Genomic DNA, 27,197 nt, shown 5'->3' on the forward strand with positions numbered 1-27,197 from the left:
CCATGGCGGCCCCAAGAGGCCCCTTCCCTAAAGACCTGCCGTCTTTCCCAGGGGCCCCGCGCACACCAGGTGATGGGAGCGTGATGGGAGCCTGTTGGTGGCGATCAGATCAGTGAAGGGGCCATTTAAATCCAAACACCCTCTGGATATTTCACAGAAATTCATGAGTCATCTTTACCTCCTAAAAGCCCAGCGGAGTTGCCTGGGAGTGTAGATAATATTTGTGGGCCTTCAAAAAAAAATTGTTTTTCTTTCTTTCCTTCTTTCTTTTTAAGAGGAAAGTTTCTCCTTTGACCCCAGGTTCATCCTGAAAAGCAACATTCTCCGGGTCAGAGGACAGGCAGTCAGCCCTGCTTAATTACTATGCAACCAAGGACATGGCAACCATGTGTTCTGTTTTCTTCAAATTAACATTTTTTTTTCTAACTATGAAGGAGTTCATGTCCTCTGCAGAACATCGGTAAGGTATCGTCTCAAAAATAAGATTGAGGCCAGGTCGTATACAGCTTACCTCTCGGTCTTCTTACACCACATCGTACTTTGAACACCTTTTATTTTCCCATGTCATTATTCCTCAAAACCATATTCCTACCTCTCGTGGCCACATAAATTTCCTCCGTGCGGCTGAGACATTTGGGCTACTGAACCTCTCCCTCACTTGGCCCTTTGCGGCCTCACCTGAGGTTCTCATCTGTAAAAGGGTCACAGGTGTGCTGTGAAGACTGGGGAGATGGTGCACCTGCCCCCCCCACCCCGTGACTGGTCCCTTTGAGACTCTAGGCTTCAGCTGGAGCAGGTCATGGACACCTCGCAGTACTGCCCTGGGCAGGAAGGTCACAGGGGGCTATAGGCTGTGTGATAAACTGAGGGAAGGGAGCCTCTTGGATCCCGGAGCCTGACTCCCATGCCTGGTCTTGAACCATCAGGAAGTTTCCATTTGCCTTGCAGCCCTGGGACAACAAACTCTGGGGGGACAGTTAGGGCTCCCTTCCACTAGAAACCAGCGCTGTCCGCACATCTGGCTCTCCATCAGGCCACCTGCAGAGACACACCTGGGTTTCCCATCCCCCCTTCCCCCCAGCTAGCGGTCCTATTTCCACAGGGGGGGACCTAGAAATGTGGACCGCCAAGAAGCTGGGTTCCTACCTGCTCTACTGAAGCCAAGTGTCCTTCAAATCCATTACTCTTCATTTAAATGTGCTATTATTTGTTAAAAAACACTTTCTATCATACAGAAGACAGTTTGTTCTAAATAGGAGGTTACCTTAAAAGAAATTCAACAAGAACCCTGAATAAAGCTCAGCTCGTCCCTCTCCTGCCTATCACGCTGTGCTTGGGGCCAGCTCTGTGCTCGGGTGAATGAGGGGTGACAGCGTTAGATTGCTGGGGAGCCAGGACAGAAAGTGGACTGAGGCAAGGGAGTCACGGTGTCTACTCTATGTTCCTTACTTGGCCCAGAGTGGCCTGCGCTTGGGCGACCCTGAACTCTAGTCCTCCGCAGTCCTCCCACTTTACAGACAGGGATGCAGAGGCTCAGAGGGGAGGGAACTTATCCAAGATCACATGCAGATCCCCTGGTCCTGCTTTCCTGGCTTGGGAGAGATGAACAGATCCCTAGCAGTGGGGAGAGAAGCATCTAGAAACATCTGGTAGGAACGGGGCCCACTGGGCTCAGCAGAGAGAAAGAGGTGCCCAAGGTGGAGGAGACCAGACCTAACATGGCCTCTGTCCTCTGTGGGTTAGCTATGGGATCTTCCCTCTCAGGGGACTATCAAATGTCTGGGCCTTGTTTGTGGGGGAAGCAGGGGTGGGTGGGTCAGGGATTGACTGCGGAGGGCAAAACCCTAGCTCAAGCTGGTATAGGTGGTTCAGAGTGTCTGAGCTTCTCCATAAGTGGTGGTCTGTGCTGGCCCAGGAGGCATGGACCTTGGGCCAAAGGGGAAGAAGTCTCCCCAGTGTGACTGCTCCCAGCCCCTGGATGGAGGTGCCATGTTCAAGGGCTTGGCATGCAGTAGGCACCCTGTAATTGCCTACTGAGACACAGCATTGCCCAGCAAGGTGTGCAGTAGGGCATAGCGAGTAAGTGAAGGAAATCAAAGGGCACCATTCCCAGAGCCAGAGGGTGCTGGAGGCCTTTCCTGCATATTTCTCCCTGGATGCAGCTTAAACCCCCACCCCACCTAAGTCTGGTTCCAATAGCCCCTCAGGGAGTCTCTTTTGTACCCAATGCTCCAGCCACACACATTGAACTAAGTTCATCTAATTGACCCCATCTCTTGCCTCTGAGCTTTTGCACATGCTGTTCCTGACACCTGGCACACACTTCCAGCATCCTATCTCTCCCAATTCCTCCTCCTCCTCCTTTAGATTTCAACATATGGCTTCCCCCAAGGGGTCTCCCAAGTTACTCCCCTTTGGCTGGGTTAGGGAGGGGTCCTTGTCAGCTCCCCAGGCCTCTTGTTCCCCGTCACAATCCAGCTTCATTTCTTCATGTCCTAATTCCTGTCTCTTGATGGACTAGTTCACAGCCATATGCCAAGTGCCTGCATTCAGTCGGCACTCAATACATGTATATTGAAGGGACAAATCGAGTGAAGGAATCCTAGGGACAGTTCTGAAGAGACGTCCTTCCATTGTTCACTTGTTCAATCAGTCACTTAGGAACCAGTACTTTTGGGGGTCCCCTTAGTTGATGAGGTCCTGGACATACAGCTGTGAGCGAGACCAAAAAGTCCCCTGCCCTGTGGAGCTACGGCTCATGGAGGGGCCTCACAACTCCCAAGCTGCTGACCAGACAATGTGGGACGGCAAGGACTTGTCTGAAGGATTTCAGACAAGTGAGGAGGGAGGCCACTGTAGCCCGGGGGGGCTGGGGAGGGCCTCTCTGAGGAGGTGACGTTTTTGCTGGGACCTATAGGCTGGGAGGGAGCATCAGGGGTGACTTACAGGAAGGGCACGCCAGGGAGGGAGAGGCCACGGCCTGGATGTGGCTGCAGCCATGGAGCTGGGCACTGGGCTGGCCCTTCCATTCACTTCTGGGCCATCCGGGCCAGTCAGGGGGCTCACCGGTGAAATGAGGGAGTTGGCCTCCATTGGGCGCAGACAGTCTGGTTCCCAGCCTGGCCTCCTCCGGCCGCCCATCCCTCTTAGGCATAAACTCAACATCCTGGCCTATTTTGCCACTTCCTTTCGTGCTAGACCAAAGGGTCTATTTTGGAAACTCCTATAAGCAAACTAAGCCCTGCTTGGCATTTGAGAGGATATAAAAGAGCCCTAAGTGAGGGACTTAGGCCTAAAAGCCACCCAGCCCTGAGAGCCCACGCTGTTAAATTTAGAAGCCTCACCTCCAAATGAGGTGAAATTGTAGGTTCCCTGGACTGGCGGGCGGCTCTGGCCAGCAGTGAGCTGGACAGATTTAGCGGAGTGGGCTCGGGCTCCCTCCAGCTGCGTCTCGGGGGCGGAGGCCCAGGACGACGGCCCCGGGTGTCCGGGGAGCAGCCGGTTGGGTGAAAAGCCCCTCCAGCTCTGGCCACACTCACCAGCTGTCTCCGAGCCGCCCATCCAAGAGAGCACTGCCCAGGGTGCCCGGCCAGAGAGAGGCAGCGAGGGACGCACGGGGAAGACGCAGTCCTGTCTGCCATCAAAGGTTTGGGACCTGCATGGCTTCTGCGCCTCTCTCCTCTGCCCAGGCATGCAGTGAGGGCTCTGGCTTCTCTCTCATGCCCTGCACAGTGCTGGCTTTCCGGAGCTGCTCTGGGCCTCTAAGTGTCCCGCCCTGGGGACTTTCCAGACTTGCCCACAACCTAGCAGCGAAAGGGTGAATGCCAGCCACCTCAGGGGAAGGGGAGGGGGTCCCCAAGGTGCCCAGTCTCTGTTCTGAGTGGTCAGTGCCCCTGTTGTGTCAATGAATCAACATTAGGAATATCAGCCTCGGTCAGAAATGACCAACACTCATGGGGGCTTCTCAGGAGCTACCCATTGAAGGCTCCTGTCATTCCAGGGGTCTCAGCTGGACCATCCTGTCCCCAGTCCATAAGAAGGGAGATGCTTTTGCAACAAGAAACCCTGCTGGGGGAGACTGTAGCAGTCAACGGGTCAACCACCAGGGTCTGCCCCATCAGGGCCTAGGGGAAGGGCTGCTGGCCCCTCTTTGAGAGCAGCTGAGCTGACTGGGAGCTGATGCTGGTCCCAAGAAGCTCATGCAAACCTGGGTTCCCACACCCTGAAGCCTGCAGGAGATGGGCCTTGATTTTTCTTGGCCTCCCCCAGCTCACTGCTGGCTATGTTTCTAGCTTGGCAGGTCCCTTTCATGACCTGTTTCCCTTCTGGGGCCCCCTCTCTACCCTTCAGCCTGGGTCTAGCTCAGGAGTGGGAGCATGTCCTCAGGCCAGGCTCCGGGGGGCAGGGGCAGCCCAGCTTGAAGCGGCCAGGCTTTTAAGACCTGTCATGCCTACGTCCAAATCCCAGCGCTGGCATCTCCTACCTGTGGGACCTTGGTTGAGTCCTTTCCTCTCCTCTCCGAGTCTTAATTTCTTTATCTGTAAAATGGGGATATGAAGAGTACTTACTTCATATAATCTTGGGAGAATTAAGTGAGATTTTACATGGTTAGAGCAGGTAGCAGGGAACGTGCTGGCTGCCCGGGGTCAGAGGTAGTGCTGGCCATCTTGGGGGTCATTCAGTAAGAGCTGAAGCTCTTGAAAGGCTGTTTCTGAGGGCATAGCCATGCTCATCATTTACATAATGTCTCCGGCGGCTTTTGCTCTAGAACAGGAGAGCTGAGTAGCTGTGACAAACAGTATACGGCCCGTGAAGCCAAAAACTTTAGTATCTGGTCCTTTACAGAAACTGTTCATCTGTCCCTGCCTTGGAGTCTAGCACTTAGTGGAAATTCTTATCCTTATCCTTCCTCTTATCTGGCACTGGGCACTGCACAGCCTGGTACAGCTGGGGCAGCAGCCCCAGCCCGTCAGGCCTTGTTCTCTGGGCCCGTAAGGATGTGCTGTGACTGTTCCATGCACCAGGGAACACTGCAGCCCTGCCTGCAAGTCGCTCTCTGTCTAGTGGGGACACACAGAAGTCACCGCTCACAGACCACTGTAACTAGTGGAACGGGCGGTGGGGGAAGGGCATTCCAGCCCCCCCGCCCCCAGGCTGGAGCCAGAGTGCTCATGCCCGCCAGTGACCTTGCTGGTCCCCCTCCCTCCTCCCCCTCATCCCCCTGCCCAGCTTGGCTGGGGGCTCTCAAGAGTTTGAGAAAGGTTCCCAGCGCCACCCTGAGCACCTGCTGATAGTGGCAGGACAACGGGGTGCTGTTAAGTGTCTTAGCAACATGCAGGGAAAAACAACAACACCCCCCCCCCCAAAAGCAAATTTGTAGCATCTGCCAACATCCACGGTACAAATACTCCTACCGGGCTGAGGCCGAGCTACCCAGATTCCAGAGGGCGGAACAGGGGACTCGTGAGCTGGTCCAGGCTGGCAGCAGCCCAGCCCAGGTGGGGACAGTGGGGACCTCCTTGTGGGGCCTCTGTCCCTCATCCATCAATCCATCAGCGTAGGTCAGCCAGAGCTCCGATGCCTCAGGGATCATGGAGATTTAGTAAGATAATTTTCGTAAGGCGTTGCGCGCAGGGTCAGCTTCACAACGAGTACTTGGTAGATAACGGCTCCCAACAGGGCTGGTGTTCACATACCCACACACGGCATGGGAGGGTCCCTGGCGCTGGGGGTTGCCAAACAGTGAGTGTTCAGCAAACACTTGTCAGCTCCCCCGCCTGGTCATGGCTGGAGGGCGCTCACTGGGCTCATCTGTCTCTGCAGTCACCCCCAGGGCTGCAGCCCGGGTCAGGCCACTGCACCGAGACAACCATTCTTCCCGTGCATCCCCTTCTCATTGTGTGCCCTCCGCACCTTGTCTCCTGGGGCCTTTTCTGACTTTCCATTTTGCAGCAGTGACCACTGAGGCCCAGAGCCAGTGAATGGGACAGCTGGGATTTGAGCCCAGGTCTGGGTTTTTGTTGTTTCCAGTGCTCGCCTATGTACAGCACACTCGGTGTGGGTGAGGGATATATGGGGGGAGGCGAAGGTTTGTGGGGGCTGCACAGATCTGCTGGGGGGGCTCTGGAGCCTATGGTGGGGACTGACCATACGCATTGGACAGATGTGGCTCGAAAGAGAACGTTATGTTTGGGGGAGGAGGCCCCAGTGTGAGCAAAGGCATGGACACCAGACTCTGCTGGCCGGAGAAGGGACATCAGGACGCAGGCGCAGTACCACCCAGGGAGAGGAGGGGGCGGTGCCGTGCATCTTGTCTATAGGTGTGGCTTGGCCAGTAGGGTCCCCAGAACCCCTGGACTGACTCCAGCCTGGCTGAGGAGCAAGGTATGAAACCGTAGCTGTGGAGACTTAGGTTAGATACAGAGAACCTTCCTCTCGTTGCTGCTGGAAGACACTGGGTGATATTCCCAAAGGATGTCGTGGCATTTTTCCAATCTAGCGGTGGTTTGGAAAGAAAGCAAAGACAGCTGGGGTTCGAGGGTGGTCTCAGCGTGGGCTGGGTTAGAGATGGGGCAATGTAGCCGGGGATGCCAGCAGCCTGGCCTCCTGTGAGATGGGCTTTGTCAACCCCTGCTCAAAACCCTCTGGGGGCTCCCAGTCACTCTGGCCCCTTTGCAAGGCCAAAACCTTCCCTGGGGTTACCAAGGCCCTCCATGACCTGCACACTGTGGGAGTCTCCAGCCTCGCCTAGAGTCATGCCCAACCTGCGACACTGCTTTCTGTTTCTGGATGACACTGATTCTTCTGCACCCCCTGGCCTTTGCCCATGCTGTTCCCTCTGCCTCAGATATCCTTCCCTCCCCTCCTCAGCCTTTCCCTCTCAGCCCTTGGTCGCCTCTTCTGTGGCTAGATCAAGTTCTCCCTGGGCTCCCCCACTGCTTTGCCAGAGACTTCCTACTGTAGCTGGTAGTTCATCAGCTCCCTGCCAGACTCGGAGCCCGGGAGGGCAAGGGCTTTGTCCGTCTTGCTCAGTGCGTGTCTCCAGCAGGGTGTCTGGCACACAGTGCTCAGTGAAGGTTGTGGAGGGGGGTTACCGGCAGCGAGGAGTAACTCAGAGGAGGTCAGCAGCAGGTCTGGTTTTAGGAGGAGCAGACGCCCCCCTGCTGGAGGGCTCAGGATTGCTCCGGCATTAAGGACCTGAGCGCAGAGTACAGAGACCTGGGTTCGAGCTTCGCTCCTGCCACTAGCTCCAGGCAGGTTCCCTAATCTCACTGAGTCTCAGTTTTCTCATCTGTCGCCTGGGGACAGTACCAGCCGCCCCCTCTCTGCGGCTATCTAACAGCCCTGGGGGCCGTGGTGGCGGGGGCTGGCCGCGGTCAGCACTCACCAGATGGCGGTGCGAGGCTGACTCTCCTGTCCTCTCCCCGTCTTAGGTGACGGCCATGTCGGTGAGGCTGCGGTTCCTGTCCTCCGGGGACGCGGGGGCTGTCGGGGTCGTGGGCCGGAGCGCCTCCTTCGCGGGCTTCAGCAGCGCCCAGAGCCGGAGGATCGCGTAAGTTCTGCCCCGCTGGAGGGTGCGGGGCTGGTTCGTCTCCCGGTGCCTGTGACCCCGCGGGCAGCTCTCCTGCCAAGTCCGCAGCCCAGAGCCGTGCGTGCGTGTGCAGACGTACTCATGTGTGCGTGCGTGCGTGCGTGTGTGACCCTTGGCGCTGGGAGAAACCTGTAATTTCCTTGAGACCCAAATGGGTATCATCTCAGTTGGTGTTGGAAGTTGCAAATGCCCGAGCTTATCAGACCCACTTGGCAGATGAGAAAAAAGGCTCAGAGAAGAGGAGCGGCTCACCCAAGGCCACACAGCAAGACTGGTTCAGAACCGGAACTTAGGCTCCTGGGGGCGGGGTTAGGATGGAATGTTCTTCCTGTTTGACAGAACAGACGTGGGGCCACCTATCCCAGCTCTATGACCTGGGGCCAGTGACTTCACCTTCAAGTCTCGGTTTCCTCATCTGTGAAATGGGGATCATGAGTGTCCCTCCCCCACATAGCTGTCATGAGAGTACAATGAGGTGACACGTAGCAAGCAGCCATTACATGCCGGAGCCCTGCAGATGCTTGTGGAAATTTTCAAAGGAGCAGGAGATGGACCTGGGGTCAGTGCAGACCTTCTAGACACGAATGAGTTCATGGCCACTCCATGTGTTTCCTCCAGGTACAAGTAATCCCCAGGAGGAAGGTTCGTTTCCACTCCTGGGGGCTGCTGCCTGGTCCTGGGCTTCCTATCAGGCAAGGCGCAAACCTGGGGGGGCTGCCTGCCAAGTAGCGGGCCTGGGGTGTGGGGCATCCTGAGGGGTCCAAGCACTTTGCCTGTCCAAGCCAGTGTGGTAGACAGGCAGCTCTCCCAGCCAAGCAGGGCTCCGAACTGGTTGGTCAGTGAGTCAGTCAACAACCAAATCTCATGGCCTTCTCTTGCCTGAAGCTTTCCACAGGTTTCCAGTCACCTAGAAAACAATCCAGTCCCCTCTCCTGGCCAAACAAACAGCTCCTTAATCTCCTTGGGCCCTTGGCTTCACTGCCATGTCCTGAGCCCCAGACCAGGTCTGCCTGTGGCTCTTCCCTGGGGTTCCACAGCTGCACACTCGACCCCCAGGGATGCCTGGCCCCTGAGGTCAGGCTCTCCTGGCTCGCCCACTTGTCTCCTGGCTACTCAGTTCCAGCATGTGCCTGGGAGGAGTGGCATCTCAGGGCTGAAATCCTAGAGTGTCCCAGTTGGAAGCACCCTTAGGAATCCCTAATTCATTCCACAAATATTTATGGAGCACCTCCTCGGCCCAGGCCCAGTCCCAGGCTTTGGGGACAGACCCAGGCCCCGCCCTCCTGTCAGGGCAGTGAACAAGCAGCCAAATGTAATCAAGATGGATTCAGCTGGTTTCAAGTGCTGTGAGCAAATTACAACAGGGGGCTGTGGGAGGGCAGCAGGGGTCTCAGTGGAGGCCCTCAGCAAGGCAGTGGCACGTTTAAAGCCAGGGAGAAAAGCTGCCTATTTTGTGCAGACAACTGGGGAACTCCTCCAGGTAGAGGGGGCAGCCAGTGCAAAGGTCCCGAGGTGGGGATGAGCTCTGAGGCACAGGAAGTGCGTGTGTCTCTGTCTTGTGGGATAGAAGTGAGAGAGGGAGAGCTGCAGGGCTTTTTGGGAGACAGTGAGGACAGTGCAGTGTAAGGGGAGCATCAAAGAAGCGAAGCATGAGAAACGGAAATTCCCAGAGTGAGTGCCCAGTCCCCCGCCTCGAGCCTCCAAGAGGAGAAAGTGTGGATGTCACTCTGGGGAAGGCATACAGTAGGCACTCCATAAGTGCTGCTGAGAGGGGCTAAGTAAACTGGCCAGGGAATGATGATGTTCCTTGATGGCACCGCCCCCACCCCCAGCTGCCTCTGTTGGACTTTATCAGGGCCCCCACCCCATGGGGTCTGTAACCAGGGCTGCTCGGGTCACCCGGCTAAGGGGGTCATCCAGCCACATAACCCTCCCAAGCCGTGGGCCCTGGCGTAGAGCTGGTCCACATAGCAGGTGCCTTTCTCTAATTCACACAGTGGTACCCTGGGGACTTTGTTCCCGTGGCGGGCAAGGGTGTGGGCGTTCCACAGACCCTGCAGCCAAGGTCAGCTGCATGAGTGTGCCACGTGTGTGCGCACTAGCGCCCCAGGCTCAGATGTAATGCTCTGCTATTCCATCTCGAAATCCTTAATATGTTTTGAAAAAAAGCACCCTGCATTTTCTTTTGTACTGGGTCTCATGAATGGTTCTGCCTGTCGCTCTCCCCCTGCCAGAACTTTGGGGGCCTCTGGACTTCCTGCATCCATGGGAATGTTCCACAGGTCCCCAGTCAGGATCTCTGCCCAGATAACATCCCAAGATGGGTCCCTGGCCTCTTGTGGCCCCATTCCGGGATTCCTGGGGTCAGCTCTCTGGGTGGGAAGAGGACAGAGGGCATCTGACCCAGTCCCACGAGGGCTCATTGGCATCAGCAAAGACAAGATCACATCTCACAAGGTCTGCGTCCTAGTCTGAGAAAGATGACCTGATGGCTGGATCTCTCCTGGGGGCTGCTTCTTCTGGAGGATCCCTTACTCGGGGAATTCTGGAGAATTCCCAGCCTGGGTGGGTTCTAAGGTCCCTGAGTGACCACCACCTGGCCTCAGTCTCTTGGGCCCCCTTGTCCGTGGGGAAGGAAGAAGCTGCCCACAAGGACAGGGAAGCAGCACATCTATTTTTAACTTCCTGTCTCTGTCCGACTCCCAGGAGTCTGGACCCTTGGCTCTGCGGCTGGACGACCTGGATTGGGTTTCAGACCTCACCTCCTGGCCTTATTTCTCCGGTAATCCAACCAGGCTGAAGCACAGCCACGCTGCAGAGGCAGGCAGGAAAAATAATCTCAGGAGAGCAGAAGATCGAAGCTCACTGAGGCCCCCCTTGTCCCCAACCCCCGCCCTTGTCCTGGCACCTGAAACCCCTTTGATTTTGGCCATAGCTTTTTATTCCATAACCAAAGAATTCAATTGAGGAGGTGATCTATCTGGTGGGGAAATTTTACACTAAGGTGTGAATGATGGCTATTAAGGGCGTATCTAAATACATATATAAGAATGTAATAAGAGGCCATATGGACTAAGGCGGGGAGAGGAAGTAGAGGGCCAGGCCCTGATGCTATCCCATTCTGCCCCAGTTTATAGGCATGGCTGCTTTTAACCCCTTCCTGCCACTCCTCGGCCAGTCAGCTCTCCCCCAGGTTGTCAGGAGGGCACCCATCTGAGCTAGGAGCCACTGTCCTGGCCACCCTGGGCGTATCTCTCTTGGGATGGCTGGGGCACGTGGTGGTGAAAACTGACCAGTAGCCTTTGATTTTCAAGGAGAAGTGGCCAGAGAAAGAGGAGCGGTTAGGGGTGCAGGTTCTGGGGCCAGAGGCAGTCACGGGACCCGTTTCCTTGACTGTAGAGACGGCGACACCTCAGACACATGTGTAAGAAGGGGCTAGGCCACATGAGGCTTGACCTCCGAGCGTGCCCTGTGCGTGTCACACACCCTCCCCGCCCACCAGTGACCCCAGCGTTGGGAGAAAAGGTCAGCTTACACCATCGGCGCACCGGGTTCTGGTCTGAACTGTGGGAGGTTGGTCTTATAATTGTCCCCCGCCCCGGCTGCAGCCAGCTCTGCCCGCCTCCAGACCCCGCACCTGCAGAAGCGGGTGCTGACAACCCCAGGTGGAAGGACCATCCTGGTGGCCTCACGTGAGGGTGGGGGCCACTGGATGGCACATGGCCTTCTGGAAGCTTGTCTGGCATGCCAGAGGCTGTTTCATACTGAGTCCTCCCGGAGCTGGTAAAACCTCCGCCCCCGGAGGCCACACCCTCCCCCAGCCCCTGTGTCACTAGGCCCGCCTGATGTCACCACCTGAAGGACACACACACACACATATACACACATACACACACACATTGCCTTCCCAGGCTGAGCCAGCGCTCAGAGCGGCCACCACGGCTGGCTGCCCGGGGAACCTCAGACAAGAGCCCTGAACTCACAGCCCCCGGCCCCCCCTGCCCCCCCCCCCAGGCAGGCACAGCTGCAGCAGCACAAGGAAGTCTCCAGGCAGATGGAGGCGGGGCCCGGCCAAGGGCACCCACCTCCTGGGGACTGTGGACCCCCGGGAGCTGGCAGGTGAGCAGGGTTCCTGCAGCCCCCCTCAAAGTGGCTGCCCCCGCCTCCCGCCCCCTGTCTCCCCGCCGGCTGGCCAGGGCCCCAGCCTGTCCAAAGCCCACCTCCGCGAAGGCCGCAGCCCGCCTGTGTCTGCCAGCCTGGAGATGTCAGCTTCGTGGAGGATCTGTTCCAAGAGGTGGGTGAGGTGGCCTCAGGCAGGGTGAGGGAGGAGGGAGCACAGCCCCTTCGCCGGCCTCCAAAAACGTAACTTGACATCATATACGAGTACGAGCGAAAGCAGGTAGGGGATGAGTGTGCGGATATACCAAGCTTGTGCCCAAGCTGACTGGAGGGGCCTTCCCAGCTCACCCCCACGTAAATTTAAATTTATCATCCTGCTTTTATTTTTGCCCTTGGCGTTTAGTATCTTCTCTGACTCTGACACATACATAACACTGACCGTTTGCACAACTCAAAGCTCTTTCCATTTATTTGTCAAGTTAGGCAACTCTCATGTAGCGACCTTTTTCTCTAGTGCCCATTTTACAGAGGAGAAAACTGAGGCACCGAAAGGTTCAATAACTTAGCCAAGATCACACGGCTTATAAGTGGGGTTACCATAGAGACCCTGGCATCTAGCTCCAGCACCTGGGCTGGCTGTCCAGGGGCCCCCCCACCCCCTAGCTGGCCTGGCAGCTCCCCAGGACATGGGTTTTGTCTGTTTCGGTCACTGTTTTACTTCCAGCCCCTAGAGGGATGTTGGTGTGCACTTAGCGCTCACCAGTCAATATCTGTTGAAGGAATGACTGTCTCAGGACGGTGCCATGGGGTCAGTCCTTTTTACGGATTGGGAAACTGAGGCTCCAGGATGCTAAGTACCTATGACCTCAGGCTGGGACTAGAACATGGGTGGCTAACCGGGGGCTCCTGTCTCTCAAGACAGTGCAGGCTCCCAGGCTGGCGAGGCCCCCAATCCTCCCAGACTCTTCCTTGCTGCAGTAGCCTCTGGGACCCATTTAGCACGCTCAGGCAGGGCCCGGCATCTCTGTTTCTCCCACGTTGGTTTGTGATGTGGCTGCACAGACGTGGCAGGAACCCAGCCGGAGCGGTGGCCGGGACGGCTCCTGTCTCCTGAGTCAGCAGCAGGTGTCTATGTGTGTGTGTAGACCTCGCAGTGTCTGGCTGAGCTGGACTTATAGCTGGGCTGCCCGCGGATTCTCCTGGGGTGCCAGTGAGCTCCTCTCGGCCCTGCCAAGGGAGGGAGCCGGAGATGTGTCCTGTTTGCCCCTGCCTGTGTCTCCAGACCACAATCCTCCCCTCCTCCCATGGACAGAGAGAGCCTTTGAGGGTGGGACCCTGGCCCCTTGGCTCCCCTCACGTGTCTGACTCAAGAAAAGCCCGGCTCTGTGAGTGTTTGAATGAATGAGTCCCAGACCCTTGGTTTTAGGTCTCAAAAGTGCAGGAAACTCTAAAGGACACCCAGGGAGAGAGGCATAGCTGGGTTTCCGCCCCCGAGTGGAGAGTGGAGCGTTAGTGAATCCCCTCAGACAGCGGGCCTTGGATCAGCAGCACTGGCAGCCCCGAGGAACATGTGAGAAATGCAGATTCTCAGGCCTAGCCCAAGACCTGGTGACCCTGAAACTGTGGTCAGGGGAGGGTCAGATCAGATGACCCCGAGGGCCCAAGGGAACCCTGCGCCCCGTCCCCAGAATGGTGCTTCACCTCCCAGGCCGGGTATCTGCCCACGAGTGGGTTTGGATCCCAGCTCTGCCACATGCATGATCCAGGGCAAGTGACTTATCTGAGCCTCAGTTTCCCTACCTGGCAGTAGGGTTAAAATAAATGTTTATATAAAGCCCTCAGCAGGCAGGGGAAGCAGCAGATGCTCAGAGAACACCTTCTTTCCATGCACCCTCGTTATGCTCCCCCATTGTCATCCTCGAGGTCTTTGAAGCTGGGGAGCTGGTCATCTCCTCCTCCCTCCCCATCGTGGGTTCCCCCAGGCAGGGAGGACCCCCACATCCAGCTTCACCCTGCTTCAGTCAAGCCTGGCACGTTGCTCTGCGCCTGCCGTCACACACAGATCGGATGGCTCCTCCTCTCCTCCCTGGCTCACTCTGACCCCCCGAAACACCCTTCTGGGGCTCACCCCTCATCCTGTTCTTCCTCTGAGGTCCAGCTGAGTGCTTAGGTTCCCAGACGTCTCTGCTCTCTAGTCCCCACATCATGCTGTATTTCCTTGCCTCATTCTGTTCAGGTCAGCACTTACTGAATACCTACTGTTTTCCAGGCTGTGGGTACAGGGAATGATACAGATAGGATATGATGATTATAACAGTAGGAAACACTTATTAAGCGCCTACTGCCTCCGCTGGGCCAAATATTTGACCTGGTGTCTAAGAGAATTCTCAGCACTGCTTTCTGGTTTAGGGTCTATTGTTTTCCCATTTAACAGAAAAGTAACTGAGACTCGGGTAGTGCATTAGCATAGAGGTGAAGTTCCTTTGACAAAGAAACTCCCCCAAATATAGGGACTTAAATAAGACTGCTTATTCTCCCCTGCACCCCTCCTCACCTCCCACTTGGCGCATGCTCCCCTCTCCCCCACCTTTCTCTCTCTCCCCTCTTGGCTTCCCCCCACCCTGCACCTCTCTCTTTGCCCACCCATCCCCCACACCTCACCCCTGCCCTGGACCTTAGAGCACAGGTTGAAGCTGACTCCTTAGCACACCTGGGAGGAAGACAGGGAAGGAAGAAGTTGGAAAGAAAAGCTAGTGGCTCCTTTAAGAAACTGACCCAGATGTTAGTCTGAGTGTCATTTCTACCCTAGTTTCTTCTGTGAGAAGGGAGTCGGTGAAGCTACACAAGGTGCAGAGTCATCTGGGAAACAGGGTCTTTAAAGGCTGAGCCTTTAGAGGATGGACTAAAGCCTGCCCGGTGGTGAGTGTGTCAGCTCGCCCTGGTCTTGTACCTAGTGGATGAGACATAGGATCACAGGACTCTAGAAGGTGCTCAGATGGCAGTGAAGCAGCTCCTAACTGTAATGAGGGAACCCTCACCTTGCAGGACTGCAGTGACTCCTGACATGCTGCTCTATCCCTCAAGGGCTGACAGACACAGCAGTCACTGCCAGGAGACATCACTTCTTAGGATCATTCAGTCCACGCCCCCAACTCCAATAGGCTTAGCAAAAAAAGAGAACCAATTGGCTCATGTAACTGAAATCCCATGGGCAGGTCTAGCTTCAGGCATAGCTGGATCCAGGAACTCATCATTATGTGGATTTGGCCTGCCTACACCTGCATCTCCATGTGTTGGTTCCATTCTCCCTACCATGATGCAAAGGACATGGCTGGCAGTTCTGGGTACATGTTCCCCCAGAATAGCACCGCCAGAAGAAAGAACCATTTGCCTGCCTGTGAATTTGGAACCAAACTCCAGGCAGGGTTACTGGCCAGACATGGGTCCTGTGCCTCTCTCTGAGCCAGGGGAGTGGAGTCTGTTGACTAACCCAGGTCTGGGATATGCGTTTGACTCAGAATACCTGTGTGTGTGTGTGTGTGTGTGTGTGGTCATTTGTCAGGCTACCTCCCTCCAAACCACATGTATAAAGAGCAGAGTTAGGGAGATGCCCCAGAGGAAAACTGAGGTGCTCTTCCCAGAAGGAGGGGCATGGATCCCAGGCAGACTAAGCCAACAGGTGGCTGGGCTACGATCTGGCCTCCCGGCTTGTTTGCCTGTGTAGACAGAGCACACTGTATAGACACTGTATAGACAAACCACTGGCCTTTGGGCTGCTCGAATATATTCCTCACCGTGTTAATTTCTCACGTCAAGTTCTTCATTGTCTTTTTTTAATCTTCAAATGCAAGCCTTCATTTTACAGATGAGGAAACTGAGGCCCAGAGTGTCTTAGCAACTTGCCTCAGATCACATGGCACCCACATGGGGTGGGACTCAGCCAGTCCTCCTGACAGACTGGGGTTTGGTCACTGATCCCAGAGCGCCTGTCCCTGGGGAGGGCTTTGTCCAACATCCCTGCTCTGACCCTCCGCCCTTCTCACAGAAAGTCCATCCATGGGAACTCCGTGAGGTCTCGGATGCCTGCAAAATCCTCCAAGATGTACGGCACGCTCCGGAAGGGGTCTGTCTGCCCCGACCCCAAGCCGCAGCAAGTGAAGAAGATCTTTGAAGCCCTCAAGAGAGGCCTCAAGTAAGGACCCTGTTTGTTGCCCTGAAAGTGCTCGTCCTCTGTCCTCGCCTCCTCTCTTCTCGGCCCCTCACTGAGGAACGCGCTTGGGTCTTGTCCGAGGGACCCAGCTCCTGCTTATTCCTTTAGCCCACGAGCATATCCTGGGGACAGCCCCACGCTCGGGCCTGTCCTTGGGCTCTAGGGACACAGTGCAGGCTGTCAGAGGACGCTGGTCTTGTGGCACTTATGGCGTAGAGGGGAGACAGCAACATGGGAGTGACGCGGTCGACAGTAACTGCCACCAGCCCTGAGGGCAATGAAGGAAGGGGACGGCGAGGCAGCGCGTGGAAGGCCTAGCCGACAGGGTGACCGGGGACACTAGCCGAGGAGATCCGGGTGGTCGTGTTGGCCTCTGGGAGATAAGCATCCCTGGCAGACAGAACAGCATAGGCAAAGGCCGTGAAGTAGGAGCATGTAGGACGGGAGGCCAGGGTGGCTGGATCTGAGTGCAGGAGAGGTGGACTGATTAGCTGGGCAGAGCCCAGGCCGGGAAGATTCAGCCACTCGCTCCACACTTTTTGCTTGAGGGCTTTTGAAGCGCTAGGCACAGGGTGTGGGAGTGAACACAACCCAGAAATCCCTGCCCCGTGGAGCTTCCTAATGGGAGACAGACAGACAACAAACAAAATACAGAGTAAGTCAGGTGGTGGTAAGTAAATCAGGGTAAGAAGGCATGGGGCTGATTTTAAATAAGAGGTTCAAAGAAGCTCTCATTAAGAAGGTGACATTTGAGCAAAAACCTGAAGGAGTGAAGGAGTGCGACCAGCAGATAATGGAAAAAGAACATTCTAGGCCAAGCCAGCCACACATGCAAAGGCCCCGGGGCAGGAGCGTGATGAGAGCATCAGGGGTGTAGTAAGCAGGCCAGCTTGGGAGCTGAGAGAGGGAGGGAGGGGTGAGGAGGTCTGGGGGACAATGGGGACCAGATGTTACGGGGTGAGCTGGGAGCCACGGAGGGTTCCATGTGGGGGAAGGACCTGATGATCCTAGTTTGGTTTTAATAAGATCCTTATGGCTATACGTGAAGAATGGACTGCAGGGGCCTGGGGCAGAAGTGGGGAGGCCGGTAAGAAGGTGACTGCAAAGGCCCAGGTGGGAGACAATGGTGGACGTGGCCAGGTGGCAGCTGTGTGGTCAGGGGACAGGGTCAGTTTCAGGATATATTTTGCAGGTGAGCAGACAGGATTTACTGAGGGAGGGGTCGGAGGTGAAGAGGGAGATGAAAGGAGGTAGTTGGGGCACAAACCTGAGGTTCACGGAGGAGGTCAGGGCTCTGGTTTAGGCGCGGTGCTGCCCCATGAGTAAGTCACAAGGAGGGCCGCTGCCAGTAGTTCCTCCCTGTTCTTCAACCCCGAACTGGGCATCCAGGGCCATCTTGCTGCAGTCCTGGGCCCGCCCCTACCCACCCCTTCCCCACTTGCCACCTTGCTCTGCTCAAATCTCTCCCATGGCTCCCTACTACCCTTGGGAGGACATCAGGGTCCTTTCTGACCTTCCATCTTTCTAGACTTTTCTTCTGTTATTCACTCCCCATCCACACTGGTCCCCGGATATGCCATCTTCCTTCACGTGCCTGTGCCTTGGCTCTTGCTGAGCAGGAACTGGGCAGCGGGGAGTCTCCGCAGGCCGCTATTCGCCCATGTCCCTAGGTCAGCACACATGCACGCTGTCTGAATCCAATGCTGTTCCTTCCTGCTGGGATGCCTGTCCCTCCCCAACCCCTTGTGATCCTGCTCTCCGTGCCTCACTAATTAGTAACAGTGACAGCAGCAGGTACGGCTTATTCGGGACTTCATACACATTGTCCCCTCGAATCCCTGAAGAATTCTCTCAGAGAATCTCCTAACCTCCTCCTCCCCTCAGGAGAGGAAACTGAGTCCCAAAGTTGGGAATCAACTTGTCCACAGTCCCACAGCCAGGAAGCAGGGCATAGGGCTCCAGGGCCAGTGCCGACGTGCCCTGTGTCTCCACCAGCTCAGGGTAAATGTCACCTCCCCAACTTGCCAGGTCCTGACTGCCAGCACAGGGGGTATCCAGTACCCTTGGCCCATGATGCGTGCTGCACGACTGACCCAGTGCCGGTGCAGAGTGGCAGTGGGGAGCACATGTGCCTAGAGCCCGTCTTCGAGGGGCTCATCTCCCGGGACTCCCTCTGGCGATTCCTGTAAGGAACACACATTTGGAACTTGTCTGGGCTCACTCAACCCTTCTTCCTGGGGAGCCCAACCCCTGAGTAAGCAATGGCCTGGCCAATGGTGGTGTAAGGGGGCCCAGAGAGGGCGAGTCACCTTCCTGGGGCGGCCCAGTAAATCCATGATGAAGCAGGATGGGACCTCACCCTGGCCCCCAAGTCCAGACTTTAGGCTTCAGGTCTAGGACTCTTTGGCTGGAAAAGAACATGAAATGTCCCCTCCAGGCCCACAGCTTTCTCTGTGCCTCCCAGAATGGGTCTTCCAGCCCTTCTCTCCTCCTTGGTCCTAAACATGCAGGCACCAGGACGGCCTGCTTTTGTCGGGGAGCGGGGCGTGCCCTTGTTGAACCCTCCAAGGGCTGGGGTGAAGACAGGGGCCTCTGAAAGTCACTTCCTGGTTTCAGACTTGGGTCCAGCCTCTTCCCTGTTGTGACTCTGGGCTGAGTTCCTCGCCAGTTTTGAGGGTCAGTGTGCCCATCTCTAAAATGGGTATAATAACAGTAGGACCTATTTGTGCCACTGTTTGGTGAACTAATGGACAGATTTTCCCTTTCGCACAGCCCTGAGCACACAGCCCTCAGCATGTGGGGTCTGGAGGCTGAGCGAGCTGGGGCCAGGCTTCCGGAGGGCGGGATGGCTCTGTCCCTCTGACCTCAGGTCTGTGCCTCCACCAGGTCCTTTCATCTCCCTCTTCACCCCCAACCACCGCTGTTCCTGTTGGCAGCTGTGGCCGCCTCGGCTCCAGAACACGGGTCACCTGGCCATTTCTTTTCCTCTTCTTGTTCCTTGGCAAACTGCTCTTCCTCATTCTCCTCACAGGGAGTATCTCTGCATCCAGCAGGCGGAGCTGGATTACCTGTCAGGTCGCCGCAAGGACACCCGCAGGAATTCGAGGCTGGTGAGACCTCTCCCTGCCCCTGCCCCTTCCCACCCAAGCAGCCTTAGTGGGGTGCAGAGATGGGCTCCCCCTCGCCCCCGGCCTGCATCATGGGTGTAAATCTCCGTCTTGGAGCTCAGAGGCCTAAGGGATGGACTGTCTGTATTTTTTGATGATCCCACCTCACTTGGCCCCAGAGGGATTTCGCCTCACGGGTGGATAGGAAGCGCTCACCCTCCCTCCCCCCACCACCCCCCACCCCGTTCAAGCAGTTAACCCCCACTTTCTGGCTCTAGAAGCAGTTGTGAGGTAGGCAAGCGTACAAAGGCTCCTCTGGTCTAGCTGCTCCCACTTCACAGATGGGCTCACTGAGGTGAGGGAAGGGGTGGCCACGCTGGGGATCTGGGGTCTTGCCTCCCTGGACACGGCTGCTTCTCAGCTTTCTGCCAGTTCCTTTTCCTTCCAAAGGCTTGAGAATTTTCCTATTTCTCTATAGCTTACGTGGAGTCTTAACTCCATTAGCACACACGGACCACTTCTCATAAACGCAAATGTGGGAAAACACACACTTTGGGGGATTTGAACCCACCTGTTCTTTTGCTTGACACCCCCTCCTCCCCCGTGTTCAGTGTCCCACCCTGTTTCACCCCTGAGAACAATCTAGGATTTCTCTTTCCATATTTTTCTCCCTGGTCACGTAGTCATGTAAGCTCACGAAAGCGTCGAGAAGGTTTTGGTCAACAGTTGTCTTAGAAAGACGAAGTTACAACCTACCCACCGTCCCACGTCTGGCTTTCTCTCTCTAGTGAATCTCTGACCTCGTGGAAATTCCTCCCGGCTCAGGCAGGGTGATTTGAGCTATGTGGGCAAATGAGGGCCTGTTTGGAAATAGAGTTTATCGGCACATGGCCACGGCCGACACTGACATGTTGGGTGTGGCTGCGCACGGACCACGTGGCAGAGACCACGTGGACCCCAAGGCCGAAACTATTTCCTGTCTGGTCCTTTATACGAAGATCTGCCCAGCTGATATGTTCTTTTTGTGGCCACCCCCGGCCGGCCCCTGGCATGACTGGGCCAGTCTTGATTTGCATTTCCCCAAGCCTGAACCCCCTGCCCCTGGGGCGGCCCCTCCCTCCGTCGCTCTGCCCATGGTCAAAATCACCCCTTAAACAATCAGACTGTAATGGTCCCCATTTTGTCGAGGGCTTACCGTGTCCTTGACTTTCCACGGCAACCTTATGGGGCAGGTGCTCTGTGCTATGGCCACCCCATTTTGCCCGAGGAGATGGAGGCTCAGAGATGTGTAGTAACTGGCCTGGGACACACAGCTGGGAAGCAAAACCAGGCTGAGAACTGCCTCAGCCCAAAGCCCATGTGTTTATCGCTCTTCCCCCGGACTCCAGACCAGGCCACTGACTGCAGGCCGCAGAGGAGGGAGTGGCTGCTGGTTTTCTGTCATCTGAGTTCAGGGGCCCCTGAGATGTGGCCTCAGGGTCTTGGAGGAGCACCTGGAGACCTGACAACCCCCTCCTCCCCCTTCTTTTCTCCCCCACAGGCTTTCTATTATGACCTGGACAAGGTGAGCGAGACTTTCTGTCTGCAGGGCCGTAAGCAAGGTGGGCCGGGGCTGGGCCCTGCTGGGTGAGAGGGACCATGTATTCCACCCCTCGGGCTGTCCTGCCGGAGGCACTCCTGGGTTTCCTCCCTATTTTACAAATGGGGAGACAGGTTCAATGACAAGCCTTCCTTGAGGATGGTGAGGGGCTGGCCTGGCTTTGAGCCCCATTCTAGGTGTTAGGACCCAGAGGAAGGGGCAGGGGCTGGCGGCCGGGTTGGGGGGGGGGTGCGGCCCAGACTACTTTGAAAGCACCTTTTTTTTTTTTCCCGGGAGAAGCAAACTCGCTCTGTGGAAAGGCATATCCGGAAGATGGAGTTTCACATCAGCAAGGTCAGCCTGCCTCCTGGAGGTCATGGTGTGGGGCTGGGACTTCCTGGACTTCCAGTGGGTTGGCAGGGGAGAGGCTGAGAAGGAGCAGAGTCTGCAGGGGCTCAGCCCTGAGGTTGGGGTCAGTGGGAAAAGGGGGTGCTGGGCTCCCCAGGAGTGTGGGGTTTAGAGGGAAAGGTCTTATGCTCCATTTTACAGGGTGAGAAGTCTGAGTCCAACCACCCCATTGCAGAGATGGGAGAGTAGAGGCCCAGAGAGGGACAGGATGGGCCCAAGGTCACACAGCAAGGCCTTTAAGCTTTATACTCTACCAGCTCTTCCATGCCCTTGCTTTACTCTCCCGGCGGCCCAGTGGCTGGGCAGGGAATCACCAACCTACCTTCCCCGTTTTACAGTCCAGAAGTTGGACAGGGAGAGGGGAAGTGGTGCTTTTGCCCACCCAGTTCACTAGTTTTTACTGTGCACTGCTAGGCGCTGCGTGTAGAGTGCGTAAGCAGTGTGGTCTCTGACCCTGGGCTCACATTCATGGGCGGGGGACCCCAGGGCCGCTGACCCTGTAGTGCAGGGCTGCATGGGGCCCCGCGCCCCGGCACGGACAGCACCCGGCAGCCCGTGCACCTGCCGCAGGTGGATGAGCTCTATGAGGGCTACTGTATCCAGTGCCGCCTGCGGGATGGAGCCTCCAACATGCAGAGGGCCTTCTCCAGGTGCCCGCCCAGCCGCGCCTCCCGAGAGAGCCTGCAGGAGCTGGGCCGCAGCCTGCAGGAGTGCATCGAGGTGGGTGGGCAGTGAGGGACGCAGAGGACAGCCTATGGGGGGGGGTGCCTGGACCCCGAGGAAGCATCCCTCTCTGTCCACCCCCCTGCATCCCCCGGGCCTCTGGCTGGCAGGATCTGCAGGCCCCCTTCCTCCCACCTCACGTGGCCCTGGGCTGGTCCATGAGCCACGTTGTGTGGGGCTTTGCAGGACATGTGGCTCATCGAGGCGGCCTTGGAGGTTCACCTGGGAGAGTTCCACATCAGGATGAAAGGTAACAGAGCTGAGAGCGGGAGGGGGCAGAAGCCAGTTTGGGCGGGGGCCTCAGGCCTTCTTGGGGGCCCTGGGACTTCTGCTCAGGGTGGGGCTTTGGTCAGAATCCCAGGGCTCCAGGCAAAACTCCGGGCTTCCTCTCATGGGACTTGTGACCTCAGCAGAGGCCCGTCCCCTGAGTTGGACGTGAGGGCCCAGTCCTGTCCACTGCCCGTCCTGACGACTTATCCCTCCCTGAAGTGGACACCCACACTTGGGTAGGGGGTTCCCCAGTGAGGGCCTGAGGTCCATGGGGTGGGGGGCAGAGTAGGCCGGAGAGGAGATGAGCCCGTCTCTGTGTTCCAGGCTTGGTGGGCTACGCACGCCTCTGTCCCGGAGACCAGTATGAGGTAGGGCCACCTCTGCTGTCAGGCCTCAGGGTTCCTCCCCACCAGGCCTTAGGGGGTTGGGAGCTCCTGGGAACCAGGGTCCCTGCTGGCGGACCCCCAGACAGGTGGCAAGGGGGCGGGCCTACCTGGGGCAGCTGACCTTTCCCTTCCTGGCCCATGCCCACAGGTGCTCATGCGTCTGGGCCGCCAGCGCTGGAAGCTGAAGGGCCGGATTGAGTCAGACGACAGCCAGACCTGGGAGGAGGAGGAGAAGGCCTTCATCCCCACCCTGCACGAGAACTTTGAGATCAAGGTGGGTGGGGCCTGGGGGACGGGGCCAAGGTGTCCAGGGACTCAGCTCAGATGCCATCCACAACTGCCCCCCACCCAGGTGACAGAGCTGAGGGGCCTGAGTTCACTGGCAGTGGGCACGGTGACGTGCGACATCACGGACTTCTTCACGACCAGGCCGCAGGTGATCGTGGTGGACATCACAGAGCTGGGGACCATCAAGCTCCAGCTGGAGGTGCTGTGGAAGTAAGTGGGGGCCTGCTGCCTTCCAGGGCTTTGATGCCCCGCCCCAAGGCCAGCCCCAAATTCCCACCCACAGGACTCCCACCCGCAGCGGGAGCCGTGACGGGTCTCCCTGGCTCCCCCTGGTGGTCGGACCGCAGCCTACCACGCACCAGTGGGCATCCTGCCCTTATCCTGCCCCACGGACAGGCTGGAACCTAGACTCCTTCGTAGCCTCTGCCCACCTGACCTTCCCCGCCCTCTGCGTTCTCGTTCCCGTCTTACAACTAGAGACCCGTGCTGGCCGGGACCCTTTCCAGGGGCCTCCTGGGCTGGGTTCTGTGAGGGAGCCTAGTCTCCGCCCAGGAGGACTCACCTACAGCCCCCTTCACTTCCTTCCCCTGCAGGCACAGGCGGAGCACTCGCTTAGCTCCCATGGACCAGGAGCCCATGGATGGGGGACACTCATGAAAACAATCCCTGCCCGGGGTGGGGGGCTCGCCATCAGGCATCGCAGGGGGCAGGGGTTGTTTCGGGCCGTTCCCTGAATGCTGGTGGTCTGCACGGGCTTTGGGTTTGCTCTTCCTCTAAATGAAACCTATTGTTTGGAGAGAATTTTCTTCTCTTCGCTGTGCACGGCAGGTGCTGCGGGAGCTGAGGGCTGAGGCACGCTTCCTCCGGGCGGGTGCTTGCTCTGACTCTTGGGGCCACTCTCTCCAGTCTCTTCTTCCTGGGGTGGGCATCCAACCCTGGGTCCCTGCTGCTGCTTTCTCCCCAGTCGGGTGAATTGGGGCAAGTGAGCACCCCCAGCCTCAGTGTCTTCACCTGTCTAGTGGGGGCGGGGGACACTTTTTCCCCGGGAGGCCCCTTGAGCCCATAGGGACCTCCACGGGAGGGAGGCAAATCCAAGGCTGCAAGCCCACGGCAGGCAGAGAAGGCTTCCCAGGAGGCGCCTGCAGGGTCTGGGCCCCACAGAGCCAGAGCCAGGCCTTTGAGTGAAGGAGAGGGAACCGGTTTCTGTGTGGTAGGGAGATTCCTAGACCTCCTGGCTCCCAGGGCAGGCTCAGGGAGGGCCCGGCTGAGCCCCACTTCCCCTGTATTTCACACGTTCCTTTTGGATTCCCCGCCTTACCTGTGACCAGGACCAACAGAGGTCCTTTGAGAGATAATGGTGCCCCTTGTACAGATGAAGACAAGAGGAATGGTGATGTCGCTGACCCAGAAAACGGCAGAACCGAGTGTCCACTGTGCCTCTGCTGAGCTTCTCAGGGGGACCTCCAAAAGGGGGTGCCATTCACATAAGCCATCTGGCTCAGGGCCCTCAGGGTGATGGGAGTCTGGGATGTTCCCAAGGGGATTGAGCATGTGCACCTAGAGTCCCTATGCTGTGCCTGTGACCCCAGGCCAGGCCCCCACCAAGCCTCTATCCCTCTTACAAGCCCCCCAGGTCTGGTCTGTGCTCTGGGGTCCTCCCAGGCGTGGATGACACCCTGCCCTTCTGCTCTCTCCTCCAGCCCGTTTGATACTGAGAGCTTCCTGATGTCACCCAGTCCCACAGGCAAGTTCTCCATGGGCAGCAGGAAGGGCTCCTTGTACAACTGGACACCCCCAAGCACCCCCAGCTTCCGAGAGAGGTATTACCTGGTGAGTGAGCCTTCCCAGGGCAGGGATGCTGTGGTCACGCCGGGATTGCGGTTGGGGGCCGCTCCCTGGGGGCTGGCATGCGGGGCTGGGCCGAGCAGCCTGGCGCCTCAGGAGGTAGTAAGCCCTGGACTCAGCCTCCCTTGTTTTGGGGTCATCTTGGGTGGGTTTCGGGGCTCTTCCTTCCTGTCAGCCCTCCGTTCTGGGGGCCTCTGGGCTCAGTTCCGGGCTTGGCTGGTTCTCCTGGAGGCCTGGAGTCATGTTGTCTGGAGGTTTCTACCACCCCCATCATAGCCTTGGCCTCCAATTTACTTGTTTTAAAATTAAATTTAATATATGTTCCTAGTAGGTAATACCTTGACATAGTGTATAGTAAAACATCTCTTTCCCGTGACCTCCAGAGATCTGGGTCCTTTCCTTAGCACAACTATCGTTGTCAGCTTCTTCCATATTCTGGCCATGGTGGGCCTGGCATACTTCAGTTAAAAAAAAAAAAAAATCACATCTGGTCCAGAGTATGGACTCTGCAGCCAGACAAGCGGGGCGTCAAATTCCGTTTATGCCTCTCACTTGTTGTGTGACCTTGGGCAAGGCACTCAACCGCTCTGGTCATCAATTCCTGTATCGGAGAACTGAAAACAACAGCACTGCTCTGGTGGCGGGTTGCAAGGATTAAACGAGGGAATCCACGAGAAGGGCTTGGAAGAAGGCCTGATGAGAACGGCTGGTGCTGTGGGAACATCAACAGTTACTAGTGGTCTAAGGGGAGGGAAGGGCTGCAGCAGAGGGGGCGAGGGCTCGCCCATTCCCATCACCCATTCAGAACTCTGTGCCAGGCCCTGTTTTAGGCCAGGTGAGGACGGTGTCCTCAGGGAAAAGGGGGTAAGGACCTTGGGAACATAAGCCAGGAAGGGGACTCTGGGGCAAGGTGGGACTTGCTCCTTAAAATAGGGTGTGCAGGGGAAGGTCCAGTGAGGGTGCCATCTGAGTGAGGGCCTGAGGGGACAAGGGCACGACCACAAAGATCTAGGGGGAAGAAGGTTCCAGGAAAAGAACACAGTCCCTGCAAAGGCCCTTGGACAGGAAGGCGCGGAGCCTGGAGGTCATGAGCAATGGTGTGATGGCCCCAGGGACTGGAAAGGAGTGAGTTAGAAGGACGATGGGGATCTGGGCAGAGACACTGCAGGGTCCTGTCAGCACCTCCCGGCTACTGGTCGCCTTGGTGGGCCTCAGTCACGTCGACAGGGTGGGTGTCTAGGGAGGGAAGCGCCGCTGGGGGCTTTGTCTTGGTTCCTGGTGACAGTGAGGCTGGTCCTGTGTCCCCTCCCCAGTCTGTCCTGCAGCAGCCAGCGCAGCAGGCTTTGCTGCTGGGTGGGCCGAGGGCCACCCCCATCCTCAGCTACCTATCTGACAATGACCTTCGGGGCCCGGGCCTACGGAGCCAGAGTCAGGAGCTGCCTGAGATGGACTCCTTCAGCTCCGAGGACCCCCGAGACACGGAGACCAGCACCTCAGCCTCTACCTCGGACGTGGGGTTCCTGCCCTTGGCCATTGGCCCCAACACCTCCATTGAAGAGGAGGCCCAGGAGGACCCCCAGCCCCTGGGCCTCCTGCCAGAGATAGCCCATCTGGCTGGAGCCGCCTTCGTGGAGCAGCCTGGCTGGAGGAATTTGGGAATAGAGGACCCCGACCTGGCAGGAGGCTCCCCAGGGCACAACCATACAGCCCCGGGCAGCCAGAAGGACCACGACAAAGGAGAACCCGAGGACAGAGTGGATGGGCCAGAGGTGACCCTTGAGAGGCCCCTGCAAGAGGTCCTGGATTTACTGCGCTCCGTGGACCCCCAGCCACAGCTGCGGGAGCTGGAGTACCAGCTTCTCAGCTTCAGGGACCGGCTGAAGGTGGGTGTATGCGTTTACCAGGGCCTAACAAGGGGGAGTCGTCTCTGGGGGCAGGCGGCCTGGGCCAGCATCGTGGTCACTGTCTTCCCTCTGAGCCTCAGTCTGCTCATCTGTCAAGTGGGGAGAACAATGGCCCTCACTGGCTGGGAGGAGGATTGTAAGAGGAAGTCGGGGATCGGGGCAGATAACCTTCTCTGCGCCTGGCCAAGAACCTCATCTAGCATCTTTTTTTTTTTTTTTTAAAGATTTTATTTATTTATTTGACAGAGATCACAAGTAGGCAGGGAGGCAGGCAGAGAGAGGGGAGGAAGCAGGGTCTCCCCGGAGCAGACAGCCTGATGCGGGGCTCAGTCCCAGAACCCTGAGATCATGACCTGAGCCGAAGGCAGAGGCTTTAACCCACTAAGCCACCCAGGCGCGCCCATCTAGCATCTTCTGACCCAGGCACGTGGGGCTGAGGCTGGGTGTTCCATTCCCAAAGCTGGGGTGTGTTTGGGGCCAGAGCTAGTGTCACAAAAGGCCCCACACACCCGCACCCCCTCCCCTGAGCCTAGTTCTCGGCAGGGCCCATGGCAGCGGGGGTCATCCTCAGGTGGCTCTTGGGGGCGCTGGCCTGGGCAGGTCATTTTTTCCAATGACACAATTTTAAATGTGCTGACAATAAAGCATAACGCCAGCACCAACTTTAACATCAGTTAATTTCTGCAACCACCGTCTGTGGTTTCAACACATACTAGTATTGAAATAGTTTCACGGCTCTCCTCAAAAATTATTCTGGGGGGGACTTC

The 27,197-nt window shown here is 57.2% G+C and overlaps 1 protein-coding gene and 1 long non-coding RNA gene across 2 annotated transcripts in view; one reads left to right on the forward strand and one right to left on the reverse strand.

The window, feature by feature from the left end:
- RIPOR3 (RIPOR family member 3) overlaps nucleotides 1–27,197 on the forward strand; it is a 54,196-nt gene that overhangs the window by 17,730 nt on the left and 9,269 nt on the right. The window contains exons 2-13 of the mRNA XM_032878981.1: nucleotides 7,434–7,552; nucleotides 15,756–15,902; nucleotides 18,952–19,030; nucleotides 20,568–20,591; nucleotides 20,907–20,960; nucleotides 21,585–21,734; nucleotides 21,924–21,987; nucleotides 22,332–22,375; nucleotides 22,542–22,667; nucleotides 22,746–22,891; nucleotides 24,382–24,511; nucleotides 25,840–26,409. Coding sequence (XP_032734872.1) covers nucleotides 7,434–7,552; nucleotides 15,756–15,902; nucleotides 18,952–19,030; nucleotides 20,568–20,591; nucleotides 20,907–20,960; nucleotides 21,585–21,734; nucleotides 21,924–21,987; nucleotides 22,332–22,375; nucleotides 22,542–22,667; nucleotides 22,746–22,891; nucleotides 24,382–24,511; nucleotides 25,840–26,409 — 1,653 coding nt within the window. The remainder of the gene's footprint in view (nucleotides 1–7,433; nucleotides 7,553–15,755; nucleotides 15,903–18,951; nucleotides 19,031–20,567; nucleotides 20,592–20,906; nucleotides 20,961–21,584; nucleotides 21,735–21,923; nucleotides 21,988–22,331; nucleotides 22,376–22,541; nucleotides 22,668–22,745; nucleotides 22,892–24,381; nucleotides 24,512–25,839; nucleotides 26,410–27,197) is intronic.
- Nucleotides 1,134–7,476, reverse strand: LOC116880140. The gene is made up of 3 exons (XR_004385167.1): nucleotides 7,388–7,476; nucleotides 4,484–4,538; nucleotides 1,134–1,264 (listed from the first exon to the last, which is right to left on the reverse strand). It is a non-coding gene; the product is annotated as an uncharacterized LOC116880140 (long non-coding RNA).

Source organism: Lontra canadensis, unplaced genomic scaffold, assembly GCF_010015895.1.
Source record: "Lontra canadensis isolate GAN:19392208 unplaced genomic scaffold, GSC_riverotter_1.0 scaffold65, whole genome shotgun sequence".
In the NCBI taxonomy this organism is placed as follows: Eukaryota; Metazoa; Chordata; class Mammalia; order Carnivora; family Mustelidae; genus Lontra; species Lontra canadensis.